At 43.1% G+C, this 23288-nt stretch overlaps 1 protein-coding gene across 1 annotated transcript in view; it reads left to right on the top strand.

The window, feature by feature from the left end:
• Positions 1-21139, top strand: part of STPG4 (sperm-tail PG-rich repeat containing 4) — a 30802-nt gene extending 9663 nt beyond the window's left edge. The window contains exons 5-7 of the mRNA XM_073336720.2: positions 72-126; positions 19580-19684; positions 21023-21139. Coding sequence (XP_073192821.2) covers positions 72-126; positions 19580-19684; positions 21023-21139 — 277 coding nt within the window. The remainder of the gene's footprint in view (positions 1-71; positions 127-19579; positions 19685-21022) is intronic.
• Positions 21140-23288: the final 2149 nt, after the last annotated feature.

Raw genomic sequence — 23288 nt, 5'->3', positions numbered from 1 at the left:
GTTGGTGAAACTGTAAGTAGCAGTAAGAGTGTGTCTCAAATGACCTTAATTGCTTCTTTTTCAAAACTCAGGCAATTTATGTTTCGCTCTGCAGTTCAAAGATTCCCAACAACTTACTTCACTCCTGTAAGTACTATGTAGACAAATATTCTCTGATGATGAAAAATGTGGGGGTGTCTAACGGGGAAAAAACACATCTTGTAGTTCCTTTTTATATTTAAGGGATGGTCTTTACTGCTTTATAGTATATTTAGTATTCTGAGTATGCTAAGGCTCTGATCTTGCAAACAGTTAAGCTCATGAGTAATATGAACATGAGCAGATTTTTTTTTTTTTACTACAATGAGACTATTCACATGAGAAAAGTGACCTATGTTCTTAAGTGTTTGCAAGACCAGGGCCAAAATGACTTTTGAAAATTATTAAAAACCTCAGCTTTGCTTTGGCAATTATTCAATCTCAAAAGCTATGCATAGTGGGTACACTATAAAACAGAGACTGTTGCTATTCAACATATCACTGGAAAAATAAAAAAGAGAGAGAAAATACTGTAAGGGCTTGAAAGCTTTGGACCACTTCTTTGCCAGGTATGTTCCGGAGATGTGGGTAAGATGAGTAATTGACTCGAGAAGTGAAAGTATGAATATTTCTTCAAGCTTGTGAAGAAAGGAAATGAGAGGTTGGACATGCATCATGCCAGTGTGAGAGGAGAATGATTAGCTAAAATTCCTCCCTTGCATTACACTGTAATAAAGCTTAAAATGCTTCCACCATTTGCAACATTTAGGCCTGTTTTTAATCTCACCCGTTGTGTATCTCTGTGGCAGAGCAGGGGTAAACCCCTTTAAGGCCCTGCCAAAATGCTGGCTGTAGCCTGCTCACTGGCCAGGAGAAGAGACACAGGTATTCAGCAGGGAGCCCAGCTGCAAGCCCTAATGAGGGCTGGCTCAGAGGAACATGCTGAGCTAAGTACTGACAGCTGGGCTGAGGCACGAGAGGGCTATAAAAGCCCTGGGCAAACCTCAGTGGGGATGCTGGCCTGGGAAGAGACAGGAGGGTGGTATTGCTGTCTCCTTACCAAAGAAGGAAGCCTCAAAAGCCAGGAGACCCTGGGGAGGGTCTATGGGGCACTAGCTGTTGGGGAATCTGGGAACCACATGAGCACTGTAAATAAAGACACTGGGTGATCCAGCAAAAGAAGGCATGGAAGGTTCTTTATGATACCAGCCTAGACACAGGGTGCAGGCTCAAGAGGGAAGAAGCCCATGGTGACCCTGTGACAATCTCCAATGATTTCCATTGCATTATTCCTGATTTATACTTAGGGAGACAGGAATCAGGCCCATGATAATTCCACTACCTCATTATTTCACTTAAAATGTACCATATGTTGTTTATTAAATTGTCAACTACTCTAATCAGACATAGAATAAAAGTACTCATGTGCAATTCTGACATCATTCTGAATCAGCAGGGGATCACACCCCCATGAATTCTGGGCCTGAGCCAGCGAATCCTCCACACGCATAACTCCAGTAAAGAAAAAGCTAGCTTGATGCACTTCTAGTGGTGATTACCCAAAGCTTAGTCAGTTCTGGACCTCGCCTGCCGTTGTGTAGTAAACAAGCTGTATACACTCATATACTACACCCTTTCTCTCACACACAGTATTTTTTAAAAAGATGTTTTGGTTTTGTTTGTGTTTTCTTCCCTCCAGGAATACTCTGGGCACTTTTCTGTCGCCCAACTTATGCCCTGACCTTGCAGACACTTACACATGATTAATTTTAAGCTTGTGAATCATCCCATTGATGTCAATGGGTCGACTCATGAGTGTAAAGTTAAGCATTTTGCAGGAGTGGAACCTTAGAGATAACTGCTCTTCTTGATGAACTGTCTGGATAAGATTCCTTTCAGAGCCCATAGTACAGCTCCCAAGTGGGTGAGAGGGGACTCTTTGGTAGGACACAAGACCCTGGGCTCAGTGCCCAACCATGTCCTTTGCTATCCCAGGAGTAAGGGACTAAACTTGAGCTTTGAAGTTTCATATTTTATTACTAAATGCTTACTCAGTGGTCTTATTAATTTTGTTATAGCTGATAATTATGAGGCATCCCATAGTTCCAGTGATACCATTGTCCATTCAAGCTTCCTTTTGTGCAGTTTGTTACAATGCCACTAAACCTGGTGTTGTAATTGTGGGATGCCTATTCTCGATTCTCTGTTATTAAGTGAACACAGAGTCATCATCTGTCCTATTTTTTACCTAAAGGTGATTCACAGAGTGGAATGTACTGTACTACAAAAGAAAGGGAAGAGAGTAGTTCTATAGTACATGGTTGGAGACAGTGGTGACAACTCACTGCTGTGACTCATGCATGGATTACACAGGCAGTCCAAAAATGGGCCTTGAATTCAGTTAGCCACAAACATCTGGAATCTATAAAAAGAGACCCTTCAGTCTAACAGCGAGAAACTCAGATGTGCAGCTTGAGACAAGGGAAGGTAATAACTCACAGTGGGATGAGATGTCAAAACTCATTGGACACCTGCTTATGATCACTTCCTTAACAGGTAGTTCCTACAGAGAATGTTCACTCAAACTGAAAACCGATGCAAGTGATTTAAAAACTGATACAATACCACAAGAGATAATTTAGACTATATGTATTACAGGCTTGATTGTGGTCTAGCTGCTCCTCACAAGACCACATACATGAGGGCGAGGGAGTAAGGAGCCATTTCTCCACCACCTTGTATGATTCATGTAAGGATGGCAAAAGTACAGCCTCAGTGGTCTGGGGAGTGCACTTCCATGTATTCCTCTGAGATCCCCTTGGCAGAAAAGGGGAAAGAGTAGGCAGAGCTGTGACAGATTATTCTTCCCCAAGTACAACAGAGGAGGGAAAAATACACCGCGCATAGCATTCAGTTTATGTAATTTGAAACATGGAAGGTGGAGTATGAAGGGATGTTTGTTAGGATCATAGAAGATTAGGGTTGGAAGAGACCTCAGGAGATCATCTAGTCCAACCCCTCTGATGCTGAGTGTTGCCTGGTTCATTCCAAAGGCAAAACATTTACTCTTTGGAAGTATTTTTGTGAGTCCCATGGATTCATCATCTCTGGCCATGGTGTTTTTTGGCAGTATCTAACATGAGGTAAGCTTCATCAGAGGCAGGGAACTCAACCCCAACCCGTCTCATCAGTTATTAACACACGGCTCCTGGGAGCCCTGAGAAAGACCTTCAGAAACTACTTTGGTAAAATATATTATCAAGGAATTCCTCTGGAAATGCAATTTATTTTAGCTGACTTGCTTATTAAGAGCCCGTATCAGCAGTGATAATGCTCTTGTACTATTTGCTTTTTCCCCCTTCAGGAATTTATGCTTAAATCTGTCACTCTTGCTGTGTTTTTCTCAGAAGATGCACCCTTTTTCTTTGGGCTTAAATATAACTATCTATAGAAGATCAGAATGTACAGATGTCAGGAATTTCAGATTCCTGATGGGGACTAGAAGAGGATTTTGACTCATGAAACAATCTATTTGTGTTACTCATCAATCTGTTCTAGAAGGAACATCATCCTTTAAAAAATAAAACTCCCAGCAAATGCTGAGCAACTGTATGTGAATGTACAGCAAAGGATTGTGTTTAATGTAAATTATCAAGAGATATTCTTCCACTGTCAAATAGATGTTAACCTTTTATTTGAAAATCCTCTAGGATCTCATTAACTTCTCCATGCCAGGTGGCCCTTTGTGATAAAAGAGCCTTTCTTTGTAAGCAGCATCTCCTTAAATGAGTTATTGATACAGCTGCCATACAGTATTTTGCAACAAATGAGCTTTAACATCCTTTAAAATTCTGCCTCTAGCTTCAGAATTGCAGTCAAAACCCGTATGCTTTGCTGATAGATTAGATCTGTTTGGCCGCTGCTTGGGAGATGGTTGTATCAATCTTCCTGTTTATTTATCAGGTGGTTGTTCTGTGTCAGAAATGTTCTCATTTAACCTCAGACTAACACACAGTTGGAGCAATAATATTAATCTCAATAAGGTGTTTAATCATATACCCTATGTAATCTCGTAAGCAATTGCTGCCCTTCTTAATCTTACCCTAGCATAAAATACAGTAGTGCACTATTAATATTGCAGTGCTGTTATGTATGATGCTAGCTTTTCAATTTCATAAATACATATCAGCATCCTGTGAAAGGCTTAAAATGTAGTTATGGTCAGGAAAAGGATTTTGTAAAAACCATGTGTCTGTGTTCCATATTAACTCTTAATTATAAACCTAGCAGTATATGCAGAATGAAGTCCTGCTTTCCAGTTGGTTGATTTAACTGTTAGGAAAAAAGCCAGTACTGTTAACAGTCCCACAATCATAGCTATCTGCCATGCAGTTGCTTAGCATATAAAATAGTAATTGGTTTTTATTTGGTATTCCAGCTTTTATACATTTAATGTTTTTAATGGTAATGACTCTAGTAGTTAATTGCTGGCTGGATTAAAGGCTGTGACTTTCACCTGGGGTTCTCGGCTCCTCCAGATAGTCAATACTTGCCAGAAGATGACTTTTGCGATCAAACATTATTACTTAATCAATAACTCTTGAGTCACATTTGCTCATCTTACAAAACAGGAGCCTGGTCCTTCATTAAACACTGCTTACATTAAAGGCACTAACAAAACTTCCATTTACTTCAGTGGTTTGGGCCTCAACATGTTTTTTTCCAGCTGCCAGCACTACAGACCTAACCTGGTGTCTGAAACTAGCCTATGGTCCCAGTGCAGTCAAGGGAGATCCCTAAGCAGATCCTGCATGTCTCCACCACTCCAGCAGCCCCCAAATGAGATCCCTTGCATTTAGTAATCTCTTCCCTTCCAGTTAGTCCAAAAGCAGTTACCTAACTTATGAGGTCTTTGCCTTGAGCACTTCAGTATCATTTCGGTGCCTGTTTCCTTGGTGTTCTGGCATTTCAGTGGCTGCTCCAGCCCTTCTGCACATTAGCACTTGCCCCAGCCTCTTCAGCGCTTGTCTCAATATACTTCGCCTTCTTAGCAGATGCACATGGCTCTCTTCCCTCAGATTGCTCTTTTCCCAATACAGAAGTGCCTGTGTTTAGCAGGCCACTTGGCACTTCACTGCCTGCTCCATAATTCTCAGTACTGGAAGACCTGGCTATTCTTCTTGGTGCTAGAATTAGTGAGTAATTCCCCCCTCCCCAATGGCCTTTTCTTTAAAGGGAGAAAGGAAGAGTGCTGAGTGGCTCAAAACCATTCCAGATTGGTGGCCCTGCTCATGGCTTCATTGTCTTAGGAGTTGACCATGACATGCATGCGAGCATACATAGAGATGTCACCATGAGTATGGAAGAACCACGGTGAGCCCCTCCAAATAATTAATCATTTTTAATTGCCTCATCATCCTGAAAAAGTCATCTCTCAACACAGGAAGTGACTGGGACATTAGGGGGTATTATATATACTAGCAGAGGATGGCATGTGTCAGCCACAGACCTTAGGGGTCAAAATGCTTGAAGAGTTGAAGAATTCCTGATCATTTCACTCGAAGTAGCAAAGATCCAGGAGTGAGAATCCTGAAGAATATCATCAGAAAAGCAGAACAACAGGCAAGTATTTTTCTCTTTTACACTTTGAAATGAAAGGGCATTAATTCTCCTTTTGTTGATAGCCTTGTAGCCCTAAGTCAGCATCAGCTTGGTTTATCTACTGCTTGTGTCAATTATTATGTAAGTCAGATCTGCCAAAGTACCAGTCTAACTTGCACAGCTGACTCTTCAGAATGCTTTTCCTTCAGAAGCTGTTTTGTCATCTGCCACTTCTGTCCTACTTTTACCTTTATCATTTACCCCTTTTTCCCTCTTCCATATCTACTGACCATAGTTTTATATGTTGACTGCCACTCATATTAGACCCAAGTTTACCTGTTTCAGACAAACCTGATTTATTGCTGTAAATTATCAACAGGAGAAATATTATATCATGAAACTGAAGTTAAGGAAAATAGTGCATCTATTTAAGAAATGAATCCCGCCTAATTTCAAGCTGTCTTATCCTGTTATTTTTTGTCTCTCTAGTTTGAGTCTTTGTCATTTATTTTAAAGGCCAGTTTCCCGGGTATGGTCTTTGATATATGGGAGTTTCTGCCTATAATAATATACCACGAGTATTTGATTGTGCAGTAAGACATCCAGATTTGGGTAAGACTGCAAAGGCATATTGCAAATATTTTCTGTGTATCTCTCATGCCATTTTAGATTTAAATGGAGCTTATGTCCTTCATGAAATTGGCTTTAAATCATTTACATTCTGTCACTGGGCATTTTCTCAATAGCTATTCTTTCCTCTAGTTAATTTCTTGTCAAATGTCAAAATGTGATGGCCAAGTAAAATGTCCTGTGATCTGAACAATACCTTACCTTCACAAACCTTTCCCATTGACAAACTAAATCAACTGCTGCATGAAATGGTACAAATGCATTAAAAAGCATCATTTTATGCTTGATGGAACATGACAGAAGCTAAAATAAGAACAGGAGGAAAATAAACAAAGACATTAAGCTACCTAATGGATGTAAATAGATTTGGTTGGATTTACAAATTTTAGATACTTTTGTTTGAAGTGTGGCATATCAGAACCACCTATGCCAGATAGTCATTTAAAATTGACTGGTATAAGTTATTTTAATGGTATGAAACATTGTGACATCCATTTCAGTTGTTCATAAAAGGCTTGTTTTCATTTCAAGATAGGGCTGATATCTTGAAATTCCTCCGGGGCAGGCAAAGCTGTCATAATTGATCAATGTTACTCAGATTTGATGTGGCTAAAAAAATATTTTGTCTGGAACAGAATCTAAGAGATTAGAATGGTTTGTACAAAATCTAGGCTAGAACTTGTGTCTCAGTGAGAATGAAATGAATATTAGAAAAAATATTTTAAAGAAAATAATATAAAATAACAAAATTACATATCTACGAACTACTTTAATGGCAGTGTTTTTTCTCTCCCTAAAGTTGCTGTCTATTTTCCTAAGCCTTAAAATTAGCTTCCAAATATAACTTTCTCGTTAAAGAGTCTGATCTTGGTTTTTTTGCTTGACTGGAGTGGAAATTTTGGCTGTGCAAAAGTTGTAGGTTTGGGCTTAAAGTGGGGCAAAGTTGTGGGGAGGGGAAGAGAGAAAATGACTCCAGGGGGAAGTTCACTCCAGTGCTGATGTCCTACAAAAAAGTCATCTGCATCATTTAAATCCATATTATGGGCCTGATTGTCCTCTTACACCACTGTAAATCAGAAGTAACTTCTGTGAAGTTACACCAGTGTAAAACTGATGTGAGGTCAGCATCAGGCCCTTAATGGGAAGTTTACAAGGTGCATAGGACCAGAATTTGGTAAACACCCTACAATACTTCAGCTCCACAATATGGATCTAGATTTAGTGTACGGGAGGTGGTTTGTTACATTGCCTTTATTTTCATGATTGAGGCGGGAGAGGCAAGATAGTTCAAAAGTGAAATAGACAAACCTAAGCCCATTCTTATAAATTAATATTTCATTCGTGCATTGCAACTGGTTGGAAAGCTATAAAACAAATGAGCCAAAAAATTCTAGACCCTTATATTATGAGCCAGATGCTAATCTGGTGTGAATCAATGTAGTTCCATTGACTTTGGTGGAAATATGCCAATCTACAGCAGCTGAGGATCTGGCTCAATTGTTTATTTATGAAAATAAAAACAGAGTAACATGAGAAATAAGCACATGCAAAGAATAATTAAAAGACCAAGAAAGAGTTCAGCAATTGTAAGAAAACATAACCTTCCAGCATAAAATATCAAGCACCATATATTATAGGTGGGCTGGTAGCATTATAAGACCCTGTTTTCACTTGCTCATAACTTTGCCAAAATTTAACCTGGGTGCTTGGTGCCTGCTTGTGATGAATTTTTTGGAAAAAAGTCAGGCATTTCCAATAATGAGGCTTGGGAAAAATTCATTGTTTTAATTTATGTTAAAATTGCTGGTGTCCTTTTTTTTCTGAGAAATTTTAGCAACACCATGCTTGGGAGCTGGAACTTGAAATTTGGCAGGCAGTGGCCTTTGCATCAGGAACATGCCTTTTGCCATGACTGTGAAAATCCCCGCACATTTGGCCAAGTTATAGGCTTTTGAAAAAATTTTGTTTGTGTAACTCTGACAGACCCTGGTCATCGGTGGGTAGGATTGAACCGGGGACCTTTGGAGCTTAGTGCATGAGCTAAAAGCCAACTGGCTGTTAGAGAGATAAAATGAGTCTGCTGTAAGTGGTCTCAGTGCCACTAGATGGGACAGAACTCCACACCCAGAATGTGTGTGGGTTACATATTTTCCCTAGGTGAGGAAGCAGGTCCTGAGCTTCAGAGTCTTCCCAGTTGAAATCCAGCACCAGCCCCAACTTGTAACACTGACAGGGGCCGGTCGTCAGTGGACGGGATCGAACGTGGGACCTCTGGCACTTAAAGCATGAGCCTCTATCGCATGAGCTAAAAGCCAACTGGCTGTTAGCTAAGCCTGTAGAGCAGACTCATTTATCTCTCTCTAAGTGGTCTCGGTGGGACAGAACATCACACCCAGAAGGTGTGTGGGTTACATTTGCCCATGCTCAGTCGAGACTTACTACAGCTTCGCAGCTAAAATCTCTGAAGACTTTGTCTACGCTGGGTATGGGCCAGCCGAGAGTTGAGCAGATTTTCCCTGAAATTGTAGCTCTGAGCTGCTGTGGTTTTTGGCACCAGAACAAAGAACTCTATATGTCCACAATGTCTGGGCCCAGACATTGTGGAGAAAGAAGCTGCCTGATTCAAATGCAGAGGGGACAAGAGCTAGACCAGAGGGGTGGGAGATGGTGGTAGTAAGTTTGGACAAAGAGCAAGTGGGGGACTGGAGGCCTGTGTGGCGGAGAAGAAAACTGAGATTGGGAGTTGGGATGGGTGAGATACTGGGCCTAGGAGCTATAGAGGAAAATGCAGACTGGCAGCTAGTGGGTGGAGGGAGACTGAATTAGATAAGGAGCTAGGTGGGGAAGACTGGGATTTGGTGGGCAAGGAGACTTGGAACTAATAGGATGTGGGAGGAGGAACTGAGGCAGAGGGGAGACTGATCTGATGAAGATGAAGGAGGAAAACTGTGACTGGATGGGCAAAGAGACTGGGACAGGGAGCCAGGCATGGGGGAAATTTGGACAAAGAGCCAGGGATGAGGGAGACTGGGACTGAGAGCAAGGCGGCAATGTGGGGTGTGTGTGGGTGGGTGGGAGACAGATTGGATGAGGAACCAAAAGGGCTGAGGGGGGGATTGGGGCTGGCTGGGCCACTCTGTCCCCAATCTGTAAAATAAGCTAATAATAACCCCTCATCCAGGGCTGTCCCTAGGGGGTGTGGGGCCCGGAACATAGGCGCCAAATTTATAATCTGCCAGGGGGGTACTCCGCCCTTTTCCCCACAAGGCCCTGCCCCCTCCCTGCCTCTTCGCCACCCAGTTCTGCCTCCTCCCCCGAGTGCACTGCGCCCTCACTTCTCTCCCATTGCCCCCAGCACCTCCTGGTGCCTCAAAACATCTGATCCGTGGCAGGTCATAGGTGGTGTTGCTGGGAGGGGAAGGTTCTGGTAGGGGGGCTTCCAGTGGCTGCCAGTCACCTCCTCATCTAAGTTCCCTGTAAGCTGCGCAGCCATGCAGCAGCCTATTTAGCACCACGCAGGCACTTGGGGAACCTGCCCAGGGACCAGCCGGGGGAGGGGTGCCCCTCCCCCAGCCCTCACCTAGCCTGGTCTCCAACCTGCCACGGCTGTGGCACCCCTCTCCCAGCCCCAACTCTGCTGCGGCCACGGCGCCTGGACCTGCTGGGCTGGTGCAGCCGGAGTGGCCCAGCCCCAGGCGCGGCCGGGATGGCCCTCCCCAGCCCTCCCCCAGCCCACTTGCTGCTGCGGAGAGAGAGAGAGCTGGGGGGAGTCCTCTGTCCCCGCTATAACCCTGGAGCACCCTCCTGCACCCTAAACCCTTCATCCCTGGCCACACCCCAGAGCCCGCACCCCAGCTGGAGCCCTCACTCCCTGCACCCAACCCTCTGCTCCAGACCTGAGCCCCTCATCCCCGGCCCCACCCTAGAGCCCCTACACCCCTGCACCCCATCCCTCTGCCCCAGCCCTGAGCCCCCTCCCACACTTTGAACCCCCCAGCCCCATTAATTTTGTTATGTGCATCAATATGAAGGTGAGTGATGTCACACATCACCTCCATATTGGTGCACATAACAAAATTCATTCCACACATGGGTGGGAAAAACTAGAGGGAACACTGCTCCTCACCACCCACCACACGCCCACCGCTCTCCTCCTCACCCCCGACCCACTTGCCACTCACCTCCCCATTCGCCTCCTCACCCGGCTCACCTGCCCACCTCCTGCCTCACATGCCCTCTCACCTCCTCACGATTTTATTGATGCGTGGGACACCCCCCCCCCATGTGCGGGGCCCAGGGCAGTCACCCTGATTTGCCGTACCCAAGGGATGGCTCTACCCTCATCTCAGAAGAGTACTGCAAAAATAAATTTATTAATGGTCGTGAAGCACTCAGATATGATAGTGATGAGTGCCATAGAAAAGCCCAGGAGGAAATTAATCGTTTTCTCTTCAGAGCAGGATTTGAATAGCATGCAGCAGATAAGGCCAGGGACCACCCATTGAATGAGAAGAAAAGGAAATACTGAATAGCTGCTCATTCAGTGAGCACCATCCATCCTGTGCACAAAATGATGCAGAGGTCCTGTGGAAGAAAATAGTATGTGATCGCATAGTTACACCATATCATAGTACATCCTGCGCTAAGGGGCCAAATTAAGCTTGCATTGGCAACGTTAATTCTGGCATTTCCTAACTTTTGAGTACTTGACTTTGCCACCTTAATAATGTTCTTTTATTATAGTTTTGTGCGTGTGTGTAACTAAATGTAAGTAATCAAAGGCCTGGTCTACGCTGGGGTGGGAGGGATTGATTTAAGATACATCAACTTCAGCTACGCTATTTTCGTAGCTGAAGTTGTGTATCTTAGATCGACTTAGAATCACTTACTTCGCGTCCTTGCAGCGCGGGTTTGACGGCCGCCCTTCCCCCATCGACTCCGCTTCCACCTCTCGCCGTGGTGGAGTTCCAGAGTCGACAGCAGAGCGATCGGGGATCGATTTATCACGGCTACTGTAGACGCGATAAATCGATCCCCGATAGATCGATCACTACCTGCCGATCCGGTGGGTAGTGTAAACGTGGCCAAAGATAGTGAAAGGGACATTAAGCCAGATCCTGGTATAACTCCACTGACTTCATTGGAGCTGCATGAGTTTTACCAGCTGAGGACTGGCTACATTGTCTGGTAACAAAGGCCCCAACATTAGTCTCTTTTTGGTTCTTTTATTTTAACAATTTTACAAAACATTTCTATCCATACTATGTTTACATGAACATGTAGGGCCTGATTCACCACTATACTGCTCTAACTGTATGGTGGTATAACTATTGATTTCTATGGTGTTTTACCAGAATAAAATTAGAGAACTCAGTGGTGGATAAGGCCCTCTTTTTTTAAAATTTATCAAAATAGTTTTTGTTTGGATATAAACATTTCCTTTGATGTTTTCCATAGTTCTGCTGTCCAGCCATATGTCTGTCAATGACATTTAGGAGCCTGACCTGCTTAGGTGCTTTTATAAATCCCATTAGTGGTCTATCAACCTTTGCTGAAGGGCCAGATTTACAAAAGTAATCTTGTGGCTCTACTTGAACATACCATTGAAATAGTATCAAAATTCAGGTGATGGAGCAGTGAGCAATTAATTAGTTCTTGTTGTGAACTGGGATGATTTAGTTGGGGTTGGTCCTGCTTTGAGCAGGGGATTGAACTAGATGACCTCCTGAGGTCTCTTTCAATCCTAATCTTCTATGATTCTATGAACTTCAACCTCACATGATGATCCCATTAGTTTCATACAGTAGTTTTGAAGAGTTTAACAAGAACTGGAACATAAATTACACAACAACTTTGTGGCACTTTCATCATGCCTAGCTATTACAAGCAGTCTGAATGCAGCCTACACGATGAAATATTTTAGAATTGCTTGATAGTGATGCACTGGGAGTTAAAGTAGTACTCGGCTTCTTGTTTTCATTACAACATTCATTTAATGTTTAGTAAAATATTTGCTGTGACTTAGACATTACATTTACTTTAACTGATGCAGATGATCATCTATGGTCAGCTGTGATTGCAATTCTATTCCAATGCATTTACTTATCTGCATGAAGAAATGTTCCATGACTCAGTACTATATACTAACAACCAGATTTTTAAAGATCTATAGATGCCTAGTGAGATTTCAAAGGCATCTAAATGCCTTTAAGAATCTGGCCCTAAGGGCCTGATTCTGCAGCTTTTATTCATATGAGTAGTTCCTTCCTCATGCATTGGCTTATGTGTACTTGTATGTGTAAAATCTGGGTGATTCTCCAATATACAAATATTGATGGCTTGTAATATAAGAGCATGGTTTGAAGAGCTCATTAAAATTAGGGAGTCATCAGAATTGAGAAACAATCTTCTCCTTTCACTTCTAATAATAGTAGTTTGGCATTTACATTATAAAATATTTTTCCTTTGGTTCATTCACATTCTAGTAGTTGCACTGGGGAGGTTTTGAATCTACAGGTACGTTCCAGGCATATTGGAAAGCCAAAGTACTAAAACTTAATACATTAAGCTAAAAACCCTTTTAATCAACATCTGTGCTTGGTCTTCAGTGCGTGATTGGTGCCATATTACTTACAGTTTCAAAGAGCTATTAAACATTAAGAGAATTCATATCAGATTGTTAAAATATTTTGAGCTAACTATTCAAGCTATGCATTTTAAGGGTTTATCTAGCCCCAAACTACATTTGCTGTTGATGGCCAACAGAAAGTCCATGAGTCACTCAAGGCACGTAACCACTGTGGTTACTGCTGTCCTCTAATTTAAGTGAGAAATAATTGCATTTTTTTTTTTTTTACAGTAGCGTAGCTGTGAGGGATTTGACATTGGGTGAATCCTGACTTCACTGAAGTCAATGGCAGAACTCTCATAATTTTTAATGGAATCAAAATTTCACTCACAGTCTAACTCTGCCCAGTTGAGCTCAGTGGAATCATGTTGGCTTGTGAGAATCATGGGACACCGAGGATCCCCAATGCTCTATGATGAGGGAAGTGGGGGGGTCCTTTTCAGGCTGGTTGACAGCAGTGACTCAAATATGGGTAAGGTACGTTTATTTATCTTTGATTCTCAGGTGTTTGCATTGCTCTATGTTGTCTTATACACTTTTTTTATATACTTAAGGCCAATTTCTGCTCTCAGGTAAAGTAAATAGGTCTATTTATGCTGTGGTTCCTATGCTGTGGAGATGCCTTCTGCAAGCAGCTGAGCTTCCTCAGCTCTCAGATAGTGCTTAGCCCTGCATTCCACTCACTTCAATGGATTTACACTAGGGATGGACTTGGCCCAATATTGGACTCTCTGTAGCCTAAACACATGCATTTTTAAGTGCCTGGAAACAAAAATCTGCATCTGTTATCACAACATAAGCTACCAAAACCACAGAAGAACAAGAAGTTGTTACAACCCTGGATGGGCTCCATCTGGTGGGCACTCACTAGGCTGCTGTAAAAAGAAAAGGAGTACTTGTGGCACCTTAGAGACTAACCAATTTATTTGAGCATGAGCTTTCGTGAGCGACAGCTCACTTCATCAGATGTTTACCGTGGAAACTGCAGCAGACTTTATATACACACAGAAATCATGAAACAATACCTCCTCCCACCCCACTGTCCTGCTGGTAATAGGACTTAGGCTTGTGTCCCATGTGCTCTTTGCTTGCTCGGGCTGGGCAGAGTTTAGGCAGTGTCTCTCTGGTGCTGGACCTCTAATCACATGCTCCAGGTGCAGACCCCATGTCTGATACCCCTCTTGCTAGTGCGACCCAACAGTCCAAATGCTAGGGCCCAGAAACTAGTGCCAGCTCTCCCAAAGCAGCTGTTGAGTCCATCAAAGCTGCAGACCCACTGGTTTACTGCTTCCCCCTACAAGGGCTATGTGACAGTGAAGTCAAGTAACAGATTATGGAAAAAAAATAATAATTTACACACATGCTCTTATACATATCTTTTGTACTGCCTATCTTCAGGAAAAAGAAGATCTGCATGCAGATTCCTGCCTCAGTTTCCTCACCAACCTAAGAGCTGCAGGACATCCTGGATTATTCTGCCTCTGGTCATAGAATCATAAAAGATTAGGGTTGGAAGAGACCTCAGGAGGTCATCTAGTCCAATCTCCTGCTCAAAGAAGGACCAACACCAACTAAATCATCCCAGCCAGGGTTTTGTCAAGCTGGGCCTTAAAAACCTCTAAGGATGGTTTAAAAAAACCTCCACCATCTTCCTAGGTAACCCATTCCAGTGCTTCACCACCCTCCTAGTGAAACAGTATTTCCTAATATCCAAATGAGACCTCCCCCACTGCAACTTGAGACCATTGCTCCTTGTTCTGTCATCTGCCACCACTGAGAACAGCCTAGAGCCATCCTCTTTGGAACCCACCTTCAGGTAGTTGAAGGCTGCTATCAAATCCTCCGTCACTCTTCTCTTCTGAAGACTAAATAACTCCAGTTCCGTCAGCCGCTCCTCGTAAGTCATGTGACTCAGTCCCCTAATCATTTTCGTTGCCCTCCGCTGGACTCTCTCCAATTTCTCCACATCTCTTCTGTAGTGGGGGGACCAGAACTGGATGCAATACTCCAGGTGTGGCTTCACCAGTGCCAAATAGAGGGGAATAATCACTTCCCTCAATCTGCTGGCAATGCTCCTACTAATACAGCCCAATATGTCGTTGGCCTTCTTGGCAACAAGGGCACACTGCTGACTTGTATCCAGCTTCTCATCCAATGTAATCCCCAGGTCCTTTTTCTGCAGAACTGCTGCTTAGCCAGTTGGTTCCCAGCCTGTAGCAGTGCATGGGATTCTTCCTTCCCAAGTGCAGGACTCTGCACTTGTCCTTGTTGAACCTCATCAGATTTCTTTTAGTCCAATCCTCCAATTTGTCTAGGTCACTTTGGACCCTATCCCTATGCTCCAGCATATTTACCTCCCCTCCCCAAAAGCTTACTATCATCTGTGTACTTGCTGAGGGTGCAATTCATCCCATCATCCAGATCATTAATAAAGATGTTGAACAAAACCAGCCCTAGGACCGAACCCTGGGGCACTCTGCTTGTTACCGGCTGCCAGTTAGACATTAAGCCATTGATTACTACCCATTGAGCCTGACAATCTAGCCAGCTTTCTATCCACCTTATAGTCCATTCATCCATCCATACTTCTTTAACTTGCTGGCAAGAATACTATGGGAGACCATATCAAAAGCTTTGTGAGAGTCAAGATATATCACATCCACCGCTTTCCCCATTTCCACAGAACCAGTTATCTCATCATAGAAAGCTATCAGGTTGGTCAGGCATGACTTGCCCTTGGTGAATCCATATTGACTGTTCCTGATCACCTTCCTCTCCTCCAAGTGCTTCAAAATGGATTCCTGCTCCATGATTTTGCCGGGGACTGAGATGAGGCTGACCGGTCTATAGTTCCCCTGGTTCTCTTTCTTAAATATGGGCACTATATTTGCCTTTTTCCAATCGTCCGGGACCTCCCAAGATTACCATGAATTTTCAAAGATAATGGCCAATGGCTGTGCAATCACATCAGCCAACTCCTTCAGCACCCTTGGATGCACTAGATCTGGATCCATGGACTTGTGCATGTCCAGCTTTTCTAAATAGTTCTTAACCTATTCTTTCACCACTGAGGGCTGCTCACCTCCTCCCTGTAATGGTCTGCCCAGTGCAGCAGTCTGGGAGCTGACCTTGTCTGTGAAGACCGAGGCAAAAAAAGCATTGAGTACTTCAGCTTTTTCCACATCATCTGTCACTAGGTTGCCTCCCCCATTCAGTAAGGGTCCCACACTTTCCCTGACCACCTTCTTGTTGCTAACCTACCGTTAGAAACCCTTCTTGTTACCCTTCACATCCCTTGCTAGCTTCAACTCCAATTGTGCTTTGGTCTTCCTGATTACACTCCTGCATGCTCTAGCAATATTTTTATACTCCTCCCTAGTCATCTGTCCAAATTTCCAGTTCTTGTAAGCTTCCTTTTTGTGTTTTAAGCTCACCAAAGATTTCACTGTCCATCTATCCCAGTATCCTGTCTTCTGACAGTGGCCAATGCCAGGTGCCCCAGAGGGAATGAACAGAACAGGTAATCATCAAGTTATCCATCACCTGTTGCCCATTCCCAGCTTCTGGCAAAGAGAGGCTAGGGACACCATCCCGACTAATAGCCATTGATTGACCTATCCGCCATGAAATTATCTAGTTCTTTTTTTGAACCCTGTTATGGTCTTGGCCTTCACAACATCCTCTGGCAAGGAGTTCCACAGGTTGACTGTGCATTGTGTGGAAAAAATACTTCCTTTTGTTTGTTTTAAAGCTGCTGCCTATTAATTTCATTTGGTGCCCCCTAGTTCTTGTGTTATATGAGAGAGTAAATAACACTTCCTTATTTACTTTCTCCACACCCGTCATGATTTTATACACCTGTATCATATCATCCCCAAATAGTCTTTTCCAATCTGAAAAGTCCCAGTCTTCTTAATCTCTCCTCATATGGCAGCCATTCCATACCCCCTAATAATTTTTTTTGCCCTTTTCTGAATCTTTTCCAATATTTTTTTTTTGAGATGGAGCATCTGCATACAGTGTTCAAGGTGTGGGTGTACCATGGATTTATATAGCGGCAACACGATATTTTCTGTTTTATTATTTATCCCTTTCTGAACGAGTCCCAACATTCTGTTGGCTGCACATTGAGTGGATGTTTTCAGAGAACTATCCACAATGACTCCAAGATCTTTCTTGAGGGCTAACAGCTAATTTAGACCTCCTCATTTTATATGTATAGTTGGGATTATGTTTTCCAATGTGCATTACTTTGCATTTATCAACATTATCATCTGTCATTTTGTTGCTCAGTTACCCAGTTGTTGCTCCCCCTTTTCTTTGCTGGAGTGAGTCCTTTTTATAAAATTGCAGTCCTCTTTGTCAGGCGACCACTTTGAGCTGCTTCAGGTTTCTCATCAGCTGATCTGTTGCTTGGTCGCAAGCCCACCTGGAAGCACAGTTTCCCCTATGTAGTGGATAGCTCGCTGTCTTAGAGATTTTCCGTTTGAATGGAAGACCATCCAATTTAATGATTTTTGATCTCTTTCCACTGTTAGCTCTCTGCTGGGCACAGGGCACTCCCCTCAAGATGGCAGTTAACAGACAAGAGTGAAGATATACTGCTGTTTGAAGTCAAAATGTCATTCACAAAACAAAATATAGTTTGTAGGGCCCAAAGCCCCAAAAGGACTTAGGCATTGCAATGCTCAATGTCACAGCACCTAACTTTTAGTAACCTAGAAAAATCATCGGAACAACACTGATCCACAAAGATGAGTTAGGCACTGGCTCCTATACAATGAATGGGGAGAGAGAATGTGATCCACAAAAGCCAGCATGCTAGGTGGGGAGCTGCCTAAGATAGCCAATAGGAGATGCTGGCAAAAAGGGAGCTGCTAAGCTCCACCATTCTCAGGGAGACAGTCACCTACTCTGCTTAGCAGTCCATGAATGGCAACATGCCACCTGGAGTCAGGCAGCTTTGGCACCTAAGGTGTAGCTTGGAGGTATGAGTTAGGCACGTGCCTGGTCCACACAAAACAGCCAAAGGTGGAGGTGCCCACCTTATAACTTTTAGTCTAGTGGTTAGAGCATTCACCTGGGATGTAGGAGAGCCAGGTTCAATTCCCCCTCTTCCCAAAGGGGCAGAAAGGATTTGAACAAGGGCTACCCACCACCTCTCAGGAGGGTGTTCTAATCACTGAGCTATGGGATACTTTCAGGCTGTCCTCTTGAAGCTGTTTCATTGTGGAGAAACAATGAAAGAGGCTGGAGCAGGGGGCTCTCCCACCTCCTAGGTGGCTGCCCTAACTACTGGATTACAAAAGTCTTTTAGGGTAGATTGTGCCTGTCCCTGGCACAAGGAACCTAGAAGGTATTAGGACCCACAGGCAGTTACAGTCCTCTTGCTCATGTCCCCTGGACTGCTTGACCTCCCCATGTGATGAAGGGATATGACGCAGCACTCACTACCATGCCCACTCTCCTTTAGATAGGTTTATTCATCCAAATCATAGAATCATAGAATATCAGGGTTGGAAGGGACCCCAGAAGGTCATCTAGTCCAACCCCCTGCTCGAAGCAGGACCAATTCCCAGTTAAATCATCCCAGCCAGGGCTTTGTCAAGCCTGACCTTAAAAACCTCTAAGGAAGGAGATTCTACCACCTCCCTAGGTAACGCATTCCAGTGTTTCACCACCCTCTTAGTGAAAAAGTTTTTCCTAATATCCAATCTAAACCTCCCCCACTGCAACTTGAGACCATTACTCCTCGTTCTGTCATCTGCTACCATTGAGAACAGTCTAGAGCCATCCTCTTTGGAACCCCCTTTCAGGTAGTTGAAAGCAGCTATCAAATCCCCCCTCATTCTTCTCTTCTGCAGGCTAAACAATCCCAGCTCCCTCAGCCTCTCCTCATAACTCATGTGTTCCAGACCCCTAAACATTTTTGTTGCCCTTCGCTGGACTCTCTCCAATTTATCCACATCCTTCTTGAAGTGTGGGGCCCAAAACTGCACACAGTACTCCAGATGAGGCCTCACCAATGTCGAATAGAGGGGAACGATCACGTCCCTCGATCTGCTCGCTATGCCCCTACTTATACATCCCAAAATGCCATTGGCCTTCTTGGCAACAAGGGCACACTGCTGACTCATATCCAGCTTCTCGTCCACTGTCACCCCTAGGTCCTTTTCTGCAGTGTAATGTAAGCCCATAACTAATAGACAGTTCCTCAGCTCACCCTGTGTCCTATAGTCTCACAGCCTCCCCTTCCAGGGGCCAGCCAGCTGCCTTCTCAGGGCCAGTTTTCATTCAGGCAGCCCTACCCCTCTTCTAGAACACCAGCCCCAGGGTCACCTCCCTGAGCACCTAGCCCTTGTTCCAAGGATCCACCACCATCCTGCTCCAATCATTCCTCCTCTGCCTGCCCTCTGACAGGCCTTGATAGTTCCAGGTGTAGCCCTGCCCTCTTTAATTGGCTTATCTGAGCTCAGCTACTCTGACATAGGAACTGCGGCTGGAGGATGAAAGGCTATGGCAGAAATGGTACATATGTGCACTAGTGTGGGTTCTGTGTAGTATAATACCATTCATTATTATAATCAGATAAAATATGTAAACAGAATATTTCACCTTAATTTGACACCAGAAGAAAAGCTATGAACTGTTCCAGCTTGTGGGAATACACCTTTAAGAAATCCACTTTTGGTTGTGTTATAGAAAGAAGGTCCAGGGCCAGGTGAATATGAAATGAAAGGAAAACCACTTCACCCTGTATCTTCGTGTTTCCAGTCCAAAGTGCCTAGGTTGCAGCCAGTCCGTTCAGTAAGTAGTCTGAAATATGAACCAATCTATAGGGTATGTCAACTGCTTGACATTAATAATGCAAAGTCAGTGTTTAAAGCAACAGTTACAAAGTATCACTCTGAGAGAGATTAGAAAGGTAGGACTTTGGACTAAAGAAAGAACACACTTAAATGTTAGCTACAAAAAACTTTAGAAACTAGTGTGAGCTATGGAATATTTCCCCTTTTCAGCCATTGGGGTAAATCCAGCCTATCTTGGTAGCCACCCAAAGTCATCCTAGTTCTCTGCCAGCTATTGGGTGGCCTTTATGGAATAGGTTTGTTGTGTGTGTTTGGTTTATAAACTTTTCTTGGGGGCTGAGGCGGGAGACAGAGACAACCTTTGGAGAAAGAAACTAAATTACATTGTTGTGTGAGAATACAAGAGGCTGAGGAAAGTGTAGCCTGATGGAGAGGTGCAAAGTGATCGCACACTTGAGGAGTCATAGACCACCCATCGTGGCCTTCTAAAACATTAAGAATGTGAAAGGGAATTATGGGGTTTCTGAGTAGCAATAAGCTTTGGGAATAGAGCTTGTTCCCTCTCACAATCTCATTTTCTTTGGTAGAGCCATGTCACATGTTAATAGCATTGGCTTATGTTTTCAATAAAGCGTATGCAGCATTCTATAAAACACTTAACTATGACCAGGCAGCTGCTGTGATGTGACTGCTCCTTATTGCATTGATCGGAATCATCTCATTGTTACTTTGTTCTCCCCTGCCAGACTGCCATATCCACCTCTTGTTTTTCATCTTGAACTTTGGCACTGATTCTGCACATGCTTATGCAAATATGTAACTTTAAGCACAAGAGCAGATACACTGAAATCAGTTGGATTACACACATGCATAAATATTTAAACTATAGGGTCTCTTTGTAAGCTCTTTTGAGACCATCTCTTTATTATTGGAGGCAGCAGGACCTAGAAGATAAATTACTGAACTGGGACTTGGGCGATCTTGTTTCTATTCCCAGCTTTGACACTGACCTGCTGGGTAACTATGGGCAAATCATGTCATTGCCCTGGGACTTGGTTTCCACATCTGTAAAATGGGGATCATGATACCTACCCCATTTGCAAAGTGTTTTGACAAATACAGCTGAAGAGTGCTATGTGAGAGAGCTAGGTGTTATTATCTGTGTTTGCTCAATGAGGCCTGATCCCTATTTGTGGCCTTAGGCACTAGTGCAATATAAATATTATAAGTAGTAATAATGATGCATATTTTCCTTTTGCAATGCTACTAATGGGGTATATTGTTCTTTATTCCACACACATCTCCCTCATTTTACTTGTTTCTTTCATTTTTATAGAAAATACCAGGTCCAGGAGCTTATGAGCCCACAAGGCAGTTTCCAAAGCAACCACGAACTATTGCGAGCCTGGGTCACGAGCACAGCATCTTCTTTAGCAACACATTTGGGTTTTAGAATAAACTTTCAAAGTACCTGCTTTTAAAAGAAGCCACATCCTCTCCCTCCGCCCTTAGAAACCCAGCCTTCACCCCTGTGTATTTGCCCATGATGCTCTTACCATTAGAAACTCAGCATTTGCCAACAGTTTACACAGTGGGAACTGAGATAGAGCAGGAAATAAATGTGCTAAGTATAGACAAAGTGGGGGAGCCATTGGCAAATGTTGCCTCTTCAGTGGCAACCACAGTATGTGCTGTGATATTTCATGTTTGTAAGGTGTTTAAGTATTAGGCATGGAGCATTGGAGGGCAAAGAGCAGGAGGTAACTGGACCAGAGGTAGATGGAGGATTTGAGAAGGAAGTAGGAAGTAATGGAGAGAATGAAAGGAGAGACAAAGGAGTTAGAGGAGAAAGAGATCGTGGGGAAGGAGAGGAAAAAAGTATTTAATAATGAGGGAAAAGTTTAAAGAGACTCAAAGAAAACCAGCAATAAAAACAAATAACAGAAAAATAAGGTGCTAAATAGAAAGGGAGAATCAGAAAACATTAAAAAATATATCTTGGATAAATGAAAGAAGGAAAAAATGGAAACACACTTTCTGGCCCCACTTCAGCAAGGTACTTAATTATGTGAATTATTTAGGGCATTGACTTCAGTGGAACCAAAAGAGGCTCAAAGTTGCACATGTGCTTTAAATACCTTTCCGAACCAGGGGTTCTTTCAGGAACAGCAGTGACTGCTATAGCTGAGGCTGCTTAAATGTTTTTATTCTGATGCCCATTTCCAGCTTCTTATATCTTTCAGCTTTGAGTTGAAATTTTTCAGGTTTAGTCTCTTTCCAAAGGTGACTTTTTGCGTGTTTGTATTGTAAAGTTTGAGCAAAACTGGTTCAACCATTTTTAAGCAGGAGAAGAGTAAAAAGTATTTTTCATAAATACTTTAAAAACATTGAGAGTTTTGCCAAATTAGTGCTCAATCCTGTGAAGTGCTGAGTCCTTTCAACTCTCACTGGCTTCAATGACTGAGCACCTCGCAGGATTGAGTTTTATAGAGCCATAATTTATCACTGTTTGTTTGGTTTTTTTACCAATTTATTGCCAGTATCTCGGAATGTTACTTAATCTCAGCCACACATGATTTCCGTGACTGGTGTTAAGTTTCATTACCTTGAAAGCTAGAATCAAAGTCCAGCAAATAATGGCTTGTCCAAGGCATCAGCACTTTTGTTTTTACTGCTTACTGCTAATATCCGGGGGGGGGGGGGGGGTGTAAAAAAGGTTAACACAAGGTATAAAGTATTGGTTCTCTAGCAAAGCTCTAGCATTTTTAGTAGAGGGATGGAATTCTGACTGCAGTGAGATTAGGAGACTAGGTAATAATAAAGGGGGAGCCCTGGGGTGAGAGAGCCATTTGAAAATACTTAAGCAGTGTAAGTAGGGTTTGCCCCACTTCACTGAGTTTCTGAGGCTTGTGTGTCAGTTACTGGGAGATAACGCCTACTGAGACACAGAGATTTGAAACTTGAAGCTGAGATCTGGGGAAGTGATATTTGTTTGAGTGGTCAGCCTGGCAGAGGACAGGAGAAAAGTCTCTGCTGATCTGAGACCATATTAACCGGGAAGTCTGTATCACTTTTTTGTAATGACAACATCTTTTAATTACTAGAGGAATTTTGTTCTTATGGACCATGGTTCTGTCTTCCTCATGCAAAAGCAAAAAAATCCCACAAAGCTTTCCACTGCAGCAGATGTTCTTGATTAGCCCCTCAAGGTAATAGTTTACTTCTTTGATTTGTATGTTTAATGCATGCAATGAACATAGTGTTCTGTGCACGCTGCTACATCTCTGCATTTGTTGGATTACTCTGGTAAACTCACACACATATATACACTACTTTACATGTATGTGATACTGCATGACTGGAAATATAAAGTCAAAAGGACATGAACAAACTCTTAGCATTTTTCACCTTTTAATAAATAGCTTTCTTACCACCAAAGAAGGCTTTTAAGCCTTCATTAGAGACACCATTCCCCCTGCATAAGACCCCTGCACAGCACTGAATTGTGGGGCTTCAGGCCATCAAAGGGCCTACTTCAGGCCAACTGCACTGGGTAAAATATATTGCACGGGCAAAGAGACAGAGCAACTGGGCTTTATGTG

Source organism: Lepidochelys kempii, chromosome 3, assembly GCF_965140285.1.
Source record: "Lepidochelys kempii isolate rLepKem1 chromosome 3, rLepKem1.hap1, whole genome shotgun sequence".
Lineage (NCBI taxonomy): Eukaryota > Metazoa > Chordata > Testudines > Cheloniidae > Lepidochelys > Lepidochelys kempii.
Note: the sequence above shows the minus strand (reverse complement) of the source record. Positions and strands in the feature narration are given on the sequence as shown.